This window comes from Triticum dicoccoides, chromosome 7B (assembly GCF_002162155.2).
Source record: "Triticum dicoccoides isolate Atlit2015 ecotype Zavitan chromosome 7B, WEW_v2.0, whole genome shotgun sequence".
Lineage (NCBI taxonomy): Eukaryota > Viridiplantae > Streptophyta > Magnoliopsida > Poales > Poaceae > Triticum > Triticum dicoccoides.
In genome coordinates, this window is record NC_041393.1 from 746784645 (window position 1) to 746796559 (window position 11915).

The window sequence follows — 11915 nt, forward strand, 5'->3', positions numbered from 1 at the left end:
GGGTAACAGAGAACAAATAACATCTTTTGCTTACATATTCGCCTCCTCCGAGTACAACATCGCGGACGCTTTCTTTTATGGCGGTGGAGCATCTGACGTGATCATCTGGCTGGGGAAGCCTAATCTTGGTTGGGCGCTCGCTATCTTTAACTTCGTCTGGATCTAGAGGGCAGTCAACTGAAGCGTAGTCTCCCAGAACTGAAACATCTCCAACGTAACGATCGCCCATTAGCTCGTATGGCTTGGCAGGGAAGACGTACAGGTGAATAACAGCAGCAAAACCCATCTGTATTCAATGATAGAAAAATAACTTTGGTTACTTTGTTTCATTTTCAATGGAAAATGGGACATGGCTGAGGCCTATTGATCTAAAAAAATATATTACTTCGTTAGGATTACTGCAAAATTGAGAATGCAAGCATGCTAAACAAGGATTTGTCAGCATCATGTAAGGAATTGAAATGGTATAATCAGGAACAAGTCACCACCTCTATGCAGATGATGAAGTCCTGAATGCTGGACTTGAACTGCAACTCTTGAGCTATAGGGCCTCTCAACAAGCCCCAGCTGGAGAGCAACGCTATTGCCACACCTTGCCACCATGTTAAGAACACAATAGACTTGAATGTCAGAAACTTCGCTAGGGGCTTTATATGGGCTAGCTCGTCCTTTATGACGGCGTAAAATTGAACGAGACAGTATAAGGCCCATGACTGACTGAAATTGAGAGCCATGGCAGTGTAAGAGTACCTGGTAAATAAGATAGCAATTCGTAAGTAGGAAGAGAATGCATTTAAAGTTTAAAACTACTGGATCATCAGATGCACGAACAGGTTCACCGATCCTACCACATGCCCACAGAACTAGTTCATCAGTAGCGAGAAAATGTTTTTTTAACTAAACATCATTAGATGCATGAGCAGGTTCCATGATGCTAGCAGTACATATGAAAGCAGAGGTGAGGAAAGAACAGGTAAAACTTCCTGTTAGTTACAGTATGTTGGTAAATCAAAGATAGCATAAATGTATTCCAAATTTCCCATGCAGCTTGTTGGATTCATTTATAAGTGCTAACGAGGAAAAGTTGATGCCAAAAGTTCAAGCCATTCATAGCAATTTGTATTAAATTTGACAAATATATATGGTAACATGAATGTTCCAAGTTGTAACTGAATGACAGCTGCAGAACAACTAAATCTAGGATAACGAGTTTGATATACCATACAATCTAATCATGAATATCAATACAGACAATTAATGTTACTAGAATAAAGACTTGTCAACAAAATGGTACTACCTCTGTTTTCTTTTACCTGTCATTTTGGACACTGAAAATTTCTCCAGTAAACGGCTTTGAGTCACTTTTATTATTTATAATACAATGAGAGTAAAGTTCGTTCTAATGAAAATCAAGTTGTTTTACACGTGGCATATCCAAACACTTGTGTGTACATTAAGTCATTAACTGAGCGTCGCAATCTAAAAAATCATTTGAATAGAGCAGAGGTAGTAGTACAATAGCAGTATAGCTGAATGAGACGAGTTCATGCAAGGATTGTTGAGTGAAAAAAAAAAAAGAGGTTGCCTCATGAGTATGTATCCTACCCACAGTTCCATTTAAACTCTCCTTCACAGTACACCCCAAAGGATTCAAGAATCACCGCAAGAAGAGCACATATTGTCTTTATTATCATCTACCAAAGGAAAAGGGGAACAGGTCAGTTTGATTTTCCGTCAGAAGTCGGATGCTGCAAAATCAAATGGAATGGGAGCTAAAGAGTGACATACATATTGGACAAGCCCAAACTTAACTACCAAGTAGAACCATTCGCCAATGGGCCATGGGTTCAACATGTAATTCATAGGAAAAGGGTGGTTCACGTGCCGTTCTTCGGATGCATTGCCTAAAAGTGGTGCATCAGAACCTGAACTGCCCTCCTTCTTCAGAAACTCAATCGTCCTATCTTCTCCACCTGGAATGAAAGAAGATTATATAAGCAAGGGCAAAGACATGGATGATAAAGTTGGAATGATAGGCAGAGGGGTACCTAAGCACGCAACTAGATACCGCCCGAAACAGTACATGGCAAATGCCTCGTATCCGTCTCGCAGAATCTCAATATCTACACCAATTGTTGGATTCACCAATGATATATACTGCAACAGTAGTATAAGAAACAAGAGTTAACGGCTGGATCGACCTCTCCCGGCCAACAACATTGTGACCGCGCACTTGAACAAGACATGCCATAGCACCTTACCGACTCGATTGCGTATATCGGCACCATAAGAACGACACCGACGAGGAACTTCTGCTCCTGGGAAAGGCAGAAACACAGCAACGGTGAGTCCAAAACAACAAAGACACCGAGCTGAACACAGCTCCAGCAACAAATTACGCCGCTGTATAGAAAATAAGAAATTCAACAACACCGACGGATGATAGCAACCAACAGAACAGACCTCTGGGTTCTTGTAGGCCGAGAGGTGGTTGAGGAGCAAGTAGATGGACAGCGAGACCGAGACGACGACGAAGAGCCCCGAGATGATGGTGGCCCAAACAGGCAGTGAGTAGCTCCGGAGCAGCAGGAGCAATTTGTCGGCCAATTCCATTGCCATTGCCGTTGCCATCACCCCCTGTCTGCACTCAAGCTGATGCGCCCTCTCCTGCGCTTTCGCCCACACATTCGCGACCGGGATTCACTGTTCCGGGTTGCGGTTCACAGAGCACCATGATTCAGTAACTGGGCCTTCCAAATGGAAAATTCCCAGTGATGCAGAGTGATGCCGAAGTCCCTTTTGTGAGACCAAAAATTGCAGAGTGGCGTGTGCCCTGTTTCTGTCCCTTCCTCCTCCTCCGCCTAATAAAATTCGGCGGGTTTCAGCCCCTGCAGGCAGGCAGGAAGCAAGCACAATTTTAAATGGCGTCTACACGGGGCGGCAAGTGCAACGTCAGATCGGAAGGGAAGGGCCAGCAATGGCGCGATTCAACTTGGGGAAAATAAACGAATGAAGATGCTATGAGCTCGTGGTAATAATAATAATGATCTGAAACACGAAGCGGAGCCCTGGGTGGTCGCGTCGGGTCGGGAGAAACGCGGGTGGTGGATCGGGCAATGCCCCCGCGAATCTGGGGCGAACGGCGGCGGCGAGGGCCGAATCGGGCTCCATGGACGGAGCGGAGCGGGGGATTGGGTGGGTGAGGCGGAAGGGGGAAGGGGGAAGGGGCGCGTACCTCTGACGGAAGGATTGGGGAGGGGGATCTGCGGCTCGCCGGAGGGGTCGACGACGAGCAGCCGCGGCGACGGCGACGGGGAGGAGGATGAGGATGGGGGGAGATCGGGGGAGGGTTAGGCCAGGCTGGTTAGGATAGATGAGACAAGAGGCGAGGAGAGGCGAAGGTTAGGTGCTCCAATCCTCCCTCCCGTATTTTCTCTCATGAGAGAGACAGACAGAGACAGAGACGCGCAGGTTAGGGACAGGAGCAGAGAGGTAGGCGCGGGCGCGGCGACCTGACCTGACAAGCATCAATCACATCGCATCACATCACATGGTTTTCCCCGTTCCTTCCACCGTTCTCCAATCAAGAGTGGGGTGGCTTTCCTTTCCACGTTATCCACGCCTCTGGGCCCGTCACGTCACGCCCCCCTACAACGGTCGGCATCGGCATCGGCCCTGACCAGCGCCATTCACTTGGTTGTCCGGGTGGCTTTAGCCTACATCGCATGAGGGATCCTGGGTGGGCGTGGCCTGGCTGAGCTGATGCAGAGATTGGTTGAGATGCGTGTTTGGTGCACTGTATGGTATTGTTGCATGAGAGAAGCTATATACAATAGGTGTTGTTTGGCAGGCTGCATTTGAGCTTAGTTTTGTGAACCTTTCTCTCCCAATTTCAACAATGTCAATTGGATCTGGATCATTCCATGGAGCATGTAAAAGAAGGCTGAACTGAAATCTGAACTAAACTCAGGGGGAGAGAGGGGGAGAAACGCGGCGCCGGTTGCGTCGGTGCTCCCCTCTCCCCTTCTTCCTCTGGATCTGTGGTGGACGGCGTGTCCCCCGGCGTGGGCGTGGAGGAGCGCTGGCTAGGGAGCCCGGACTGGTGGCGGACGACGTGTCCCCGGCGTGGGCATAGAGGAGCACCGGCAACTAAGCTCGCCCGGCGGTGGGCGGCGTGTCCCCCGGCGTGGGCGTGGAGGAGCGCTGGCTAGGGAGCCCGGACCGGTGGCGGACGGCGTGCGCATGGAGGAGCACCAGCGACAGAGCTCGGCCGGCGTCGGGCGGCGTGTCCCTCGGCATGGACGTGGAGGAGTGCCTGCTAGAGAGTCCGGACTCTGTGGACGAGGGAGCTCACGCGGCGGCGGCAATGGGTTACTCAATCCAATTTGATGTGTGAGAGAGGAGGAGGAAAGGGAGAAATGGGACGAGAGTTGCGGCTGCAGGTGCGAGCCTGGCTTGGAGATACGGTCGATTCCTGCGTGCCCCTCAGCCTGGCTGAGGGGCCTCTTTTTGCATCGGTTGGGCCAGGCTGAGGAGGCCGCACAGGCCACCAAACGCACTAGATTTTGCATGGCGGGTGCGAGGCAGGTGCCACACAAGAAACCAAACACGCCCTTGAGGCCTCCCGTGGGTTGAAATCCATAAACTTGCCGCGACGTGCACATTTGGTCATGTGCCTATCATGGGCAGCCAAGCGGAGCCAGCGGGGCCGAGCCGGTCAGCGCCGCACTTTTTGCACTCAGCCCCCCCTCCCGTCTATCGATTTCAACCCGCGGGACGCCTACAGCGTGACGAGCACCTGAATCAATTCTGCCGGAGGCGATCGGCTGCAGCACATCCGTTCGCCCCCTCCGTCACCCTTCTTCCCATCAGGGCGGCCGGCTCCTGCTGACGTCAGCAAACATGGCGGCGTCGACAGAGTTCATCCGCTCGCCTAGTCCGCCCGCCAACTGTCTTCCCTCCAGACCATGATGAGTCGCTCCTCTGTTTGTTACTACTTTGCCCCGTTCCTCTTTTGTTATGCAGCCGGCTTCCTGTCGGCTGATCCGTGTGTTTGGAGGTAGATTCATGATTGTGTAGTGCTAGGCTGTGGATATGGTGCCCCCTAGCAGTAAAGCTAGACTTTTGAGCAATGAATTTAGTCTAGGGTTTTGGGCCGTAAAGTAGGGGTTTCAGCGAAGAAACTAGGGTTCTTGTGTGAATGCACCCATGCTGCAAATTCTTTGCCAATGCCTGTGAAATTTGGCTTCCGGTTTAATCCTAGCTTTCGCTGCAGACATTCTAGTTCTGGAATTCTGAACTTTGTAGTTCATTTATGCAAGTGCTAGAATTATGAACTTTCAGTTATGCTTTTGAAGAAGAAGGTGTCCCAATGCCTGTAAAATTAGGCCTATGGTTTTGTCCTAGCTTTGCTGATAGACATTATAGTACTAGAATTATGAACTTTGTACTTCAGTTTATTCTAGTGCTAGAATTCTGAACTTTCAATTATGCTTTTGAAGAAGAAGGTGTCCCAATGCCATTAGGCCTATGGTTTTGATATTGGCCAATGCTTAGGGTTGAAGAAGTAGTTCAGTACTGCTACTAGATCAGTGCTAAAAGCTAATTGAATTTCTGCAGTTAATTGTATTTTGTTCAGTGTTAAAAATTCAGTTATGTATGTCTGAACATTTAGTACTTACATTCTGCACTTTTTTGATACAGTGTGTGATTCACCAATGGGACAAAGTGTGGATACTCCTTTTTTTACAATAGAACTGGACCATGGTGCCTCTGAAAGAAATATGTCCTAGAGGCAATAATAAAGTTGTTATTTTATATTTCCTTATTCATGATAAAAGTTTATTATTCATGATAGAATTGTATTGATCGGAAACCTTGATACATGTGTGAATACATAAACAAACACCGTGTCCCTAGTGAGCCTCCACTAGACTAGCTCGTTGATCAAAGATGGTTAAAATTTCCTAACCATGGACACGAGTTGTCATTTGATAATGGGATCACATCATTAGGAGAATGATGTGATGGACAAGACCCATTCGTTAGCTTAGCATAAATCATTCAGTTCTATTGCTATTGCTTTCTTCATGTCAAATACATATTCCTTCAACTATGAGATTATGCAACTCCCGGGTACCGGAGGAATGCCTTATGTGCTATCAAACGTCACAACGTAACTAGGCGATTATAAAGATACTCTACAGCTATCTCCAAAGGTATTTGTTGAGTTGGCATAGATCGAGATTAGGATTTGTCACTCCGAGTATCGGAGAGGTGTCTCTGGGCCCTCTCGGTAATACACATCATAAGCTTGCAAGAAAACGACTAAGGAGTTAGTCACGAGATAATGTATTATGGAACGAGTAAAGAGACTTGCCAGTAACGAGATTAAACTAGGTATGAAGATACCGACGATCGAATCTCAGGCAAGTAACATATCGATGGAAAAAGGGAATTACGTATGTTGTCATAACGGTTCGACCGATAAAGATCTTTGTAGAATATGTAGGAGTCAATATGGGCATCCAGGTTTCGCTATTGGTTATTGACCGTAGAGGTGTCTCGGTCATGTCCGTAGGGTCCGCACGCTTAACGTCGATGACGATATAGTATTATATGACTTATGTGATTTGGTGACCGAATTTTATTCGGAGTCCCGGATGAGATCACGGACATGACAAGGAGTCACGAAATGGTCGAGAGGTAAAGATTGATATATAGGACAATGGTATTCGGGCACCGGAAGTGTTCTGGAGGGTACCGGGTACATATAGGGTCATCGGAAGGGGTTCCGAGAAACCCCGGCAAAGATATGGGCTTAATGGGCCAAGGGAGGGACACACCAGCCCACAAGGGGCTGGTGCGCCCCTCCACCAGGCCGACCAGCTCTAGGGAAAGGAAAGGGGGGAGGGCAAGTCCCTCCTTCCTTTCCCTCCTCAAGGGAGAAAGGGAAGCACTAAAAAAATACACTTCCGTGATGATACGTGTTTGTCACAGTAGGTCACATTTTTTGTCATGCATGTACATCCATGAAGATTTTATGACAGAATCAAGATAGTCATACCTGTGCTGTCGTAGAAGTGTTCCATGACATTACCAAAATTATCATCACGGAAGTGTCCACTTCCATGACGATAAATCGCGTGTCACAGAAGTGCTTTCTTCAAGGCTGACTGACACGTGGCATCCACCGTAACGGAACGTCCTTAAGCTATTGAGTCGGGTTTTGGATCCGATAACCCATTAACAGCCCCGACCAATGGGGATTTTCCACGTGTAAAATCATCATTGGCTGGAGGAAACACGTGTCGGCTCATCATTGGGACAGATGTCATCCACTCACTGACAGAAGGCGCCTATGATACGTCGACACGTGGCACGGCCCAATAGTGGCCCATTCCTGTGAAAAGGCCGGCCCGTTTGACTTGGTCAAAAGCTGGCGGGCCGACCCAGAAAGCCTGTTAGCATATAGCCCATTTACAGCCCGCAACCCAAGGCCCGTTACGCCTTATGCGAATTAGGCCCAGTAGCGTCATCTGGGCCATCCAATATGATTCCAGTCCGTTTTCACTTCTGGCCCATGTATGGCCCATATGAGGCCCTTTGTAACTCTTGGCCCATTAGCGGCCCGTGCTGAAACTGGCCCGTAATGAACAATGTATTACTTTACACCCATTAACGGCCCGCGGTGAAACTGGCCCGTAATGAACAGTGTAACACTTTATACCCATTAACGGGTGGTTATTCCGTTGGGTCGTTTCCAGCCCAAGTTAACTTTCGGCCTTCTGAGGGACCATTTATTCTTGGGCTCATTTGCAGCATTCGGTTACTTACGACCCATTACTGTCATTTTCTGCTTGTGGGCCAAATTCAGCCCGTCGTTACAGTCGGCCCGTTTGTGATCCGTTAGTCTGTTGGGCCATTTTCATAGCATCACCAAATACGGCCTATTAACGGCCCATTATGGTCAGCCCATAAAACGTACGATTTCCATTATAGGCCCATCTACGGCCCATTAAAGGCCCGTACAAGACCCATAAATAAGTCGGCGGCCCATGGATCCTACGTGACGTAGAAGGCCCATGGATCCTGCGAGACGTAGAAGGCCCATGTATCCTGCGAGATGTAGAAGGCCCATGAATCCTGCGAGACGTAGAAGGCCCATGGATCCGATGGCCCGTGAAGGGCCATGGTCGGGCGAGTTGGCCCCCGTTTGAACGATATAGCATATTCAAAGAATTATCCTACTCAATACTATCACCTCTAAAAAGCATACACTATACAACAAAGAGATCAAGGCATAGAAAGGTAGAATAATCCTACATTATACAATAAAGAAATTATAGCCGATTATACCCACTGGGCATTATGGTTCGGCACAGGTGATAATAAAGCATACACAAACAGCAAATTACATACACTGGGCAAATACAGCTCATACATCATGGACGCGCATCAACTTAACTCCATTTGAACTATAATCTCTTCAGAAAATAGGATTGGCCGAATTCAAATAGCACAAATTTCAGTCTGCAAAATCTCTAATTCCTTCATGGTTATCTCGGTGTCTTGTTTCATTTTTTTGACTCCTGCATCTAATACCTGCCTGTCCAGTCTCAACTTGTTGATTATACGTTGACAATCATGTACACGTTGTCTTGCCACCTCTAGTTGATGCTCGAGAACATAAGCACATTCCAATTCCAATCCATAATCATTCGGTAACGGCCATGCCGCACTGCTTGCAGAGTTTTGTGTTGATGTCACTTCATCCTGAAATGTTTCTGTAAGTACACATGACTAGGGCAAAAATATAGTTACAACAGTGAAGCGAACAAGACACTATTCGTACTACATGGCAAAACAGGACTAACAATAATGTTACACGTCACTTTCACAAAAAAAAATGTTACACGTCATGAAGCATAAGCAGGTGATATTTTAAAAATTATAAAAAAGATAGTCTGTGCAGCCTGCATACAGACATCCCTCTTAGCTCACCAGAGGAGCGTGATGTTGGGGCCCAATCGAAAACATAGACAAGTTATAAATTTAGACAGCACGTTGCGTATAAGTAAGCAAGCAGTTGGCCATTCCGTACCTCAATTAAAGTCTTAGGGAGCATAATGAACAACAGAGGGTTTCATACAAACATACTACAGCAGGCAAAACTATGCAATCATTAGCGTAGTATAAACTAGATTGTGAGCCTCATGCAATAATAGTTGGTTAATAGACTTCAAAGCTTCAGGCACACTTCGACAGAGTAATTAAATGGTAACGCCTTTAATTATGTCAACTAATAGTGATACAAGTACCGAACATCAGGCATAATTATTTGGGCATCTCATTAAGTGAGGACAAATAAAGCAATTGAAAAGAGAAAATTAACTATGCCTGAAACAAACAAGGAATTGAACTGTTGAGTTGCATACAGTGACTTACCTTAGCAGGTTGAAGAGGCTCAGCGCAGCTCCTACTTCTCTTGTAAGGCTCCTTCCTAACATCTCGTACTTCGAAATCCACAGTCTTATCTTCATTGCACCCCCTCTGCAAGGTGACACAAACTAGTTACTCGTCTTCTTGGAAGATAAATATGTATACTTTCCAGTCTGTGAACACAAAAGGATGAGATTATAACAAAACAACACCACATAATGAAACATGCCTCATCTCTTGCACTTGCACACAATGAAATGAGCATTTACTATGTCTGCACTATGTAAAAACTAGGCATACCTTCGAACTGGATCTCCAGGTACTCTTGGAGAGCCTACTGTAGTGTACAGCCAAACCTTTATGTCACCTATGAGTTAGACAAGGCCCCACTACAGCAGACCTTAGTGTTTAAATCATTGGCAAGCTCTGTTAGAGTGTTAGGTCAAGAACAGCAAGTAATCAAAGCAAACAGTCCTAGTATGGCTGGCTGATGCAAACAAGCAATTGAATAGATGTGTGAGCAAATCTTACATATCAAGAAAAGAAGCAAAGAAGGAGGCTTAAAGACCATCACTTGACTGACCAGATTTAAGGGGCATTTAAACATCATGTGCAACGTATGAACTAACATAAACATTGCATATTCCAGATTCTACAATGGAATGCACATGTATTAGGTTATGCCATGTATGATGATGCCTAAATGTACAGATAGCAGGCAGGAGTGATTCATCATTGCACGCACAATTGAATTGCAGGTTAAGGGCCAGTTCGATTCCGCCTTTTCAGGGCATATTGTCAAAATAAGCCATAAAAGATGTAAAGAAGTCATTTTTGAGTTATGGGCTTGGGCTTAACTAATTTTGATTTGGAGGGGGTGTTTCGGGTAGAACCTCACTAAAAATTGAAGGAAAGGGGAATAGTGAAATGACTCTGTTGTCTGCCTATATTACACTCAAAATGCAACTGCTGACACCCGTGCCACACCTGACCCTCAAGTAAAAACGAACACGCAAGCATTCATTGCCCTGCCCGCTTGCATCTCCTCTCCCCTTTCCCTATACCTCGATCCCCTGCCTGTAGCACTAGGGTTCCTCCAGCGAGCCGTCGCCACTGGTCCCATCTGGCCTGGTCCTCGACGATGCTATGTCCAGCTAGGCTACATGGCTGACGGATAGGGGCAAATCTCCCTGGCTGCTCCTCCCTCTGGCGCCGCCCCTCATTCTCATGGTCTCCAACAGTTGCTCCACTGTGGTTCGTCCAACGCACTACTCCGACGGACGCTGCACAACTACGACCGATGCCACACTACGACAGAAGGCACCTTGTTCCCCCTGCCCTCCTCCCAGGCCATGGCCTTGAGGTGCTGTTGAAGGATGAGCTCATCCAACAAGGTGAGGATCTCCTCTGATTTTTTGCCAAATTTTCATTCTGATCCACTATACGATGAATTGCTATGAGCCGCTTCTACTGCTGCTATATGATGCATTGCTATGAGCTGCTCATGTTGCTGCTATATGATGAATTGCTATGAGCTGCTGCTGCTGTATGATGAGTTGCTATGAGCTGCTGCTGCTGCTATAGGATGAATTGCTACGAGCTGCTGCTGCTGCTATATGATGAGTTGCTACAAGCTGCTCCTGCTGCTGCTATATGATGAATTGCTACGAGCTACTCCTGCTGCTGCTATATGATGAATTACTATGAGCTACTCCTGCTGTTGTTATATGATGAATTGCTATGAGCTGCTGTTGGTATATGATGAATTGCAGACTGCTGCTGTTGTATGATGAGTTGCTATGAGCTGCTGCTGCTGCTGCTATATGATGCTTTCAGGTGGTGCTGCTATATGATAATAACCAGCCACTTGGACCATCGAATTTCAATAAATAATTGTTCTTCATTTAAATGTGGGTCATGCGTTCTTCGTTTAAATTAGGCAATGAGATCTCTATGGAAAACATTGACCAAAGTAGATTGTGCCAAGTAGATGGTATCTTTGTATTTGCATTTTGAGCAAATAGTGATGGTCTATCTTCCCATCATATTACTTATTGCACTGGGTTCAATTTGTGATGTTTGCAAGTCAAATTAATTTCCATATGGGCAGCAAAATGAAAAATATATAATGCAATCTAGACTTTCCACTGATCATACCAAAGATAAGGTGAAAACGCAATGAAAAGAACTGGTTGGCGTATTACATGGAGCTTATATTCACAGGTGCTTATTTTCTTAGGATAACTCATAATAACTGTCCCTAAGAAACTTGGCTAATAGAACTGGCATACAAATAACATGTCACGATGATTGCAATGGAGGAGTGACGTACCATAGCACACTGTATAGGCTCACTGCTGCCTCTCCTTTTTTTGCGATGTTCCATGAAATTGCCACATACATCTTGTACTTTTTCATTGTGTAACCCTATCTGCAAGTTGACACGGCTAATTTCAGACATCTCTACATGATAC

The 11915-nt window shown here is 46.2% G+C and overlaps 1 protein-coding gene across 1 annotated transcript in view; it reads right to left on the minus strand.

The window, feature by feature from the left end:
* LOC119337083 (protein LAZ1-like) overlaps positions 1-3432 on the minus strand; it is a 4489-nt gene extending 1057 nt beyond the window's left edge. Inside the window, exons 1-8 of the mRNA XM_037609195.1 lie at positions 3236-3432; positions 2464-2888; positions 2262-2318; positions 2049-2157; positions 1789-1973; positions 1606-1694; positions 489-750; positions 35-286 (exon numbers count right to left, since the gene is read on the minus strand). Coding sequence (XP_037465092.1) covers positions 35-286; positions 489-750; positions 1606-1694; positions 1789-1973; positions 2049-2157; positions 2262-2318; positions 2464-2631 — 1122 coding nt within the window. The 5' untranslated portion in view covers positions 2632-2888; positions 3236-3432. The remainder of the gene's footprint in view (positions 1-34; positions 287-488; positions 751-1605; positions 1695-1788; positions 1974-2048; positions 2158-2261; positions 2319-2463; positions 2889-3235) is intronic.
* Between the last annotated feature and the right edge of the window lie 8483 nt (positions 3433-11915).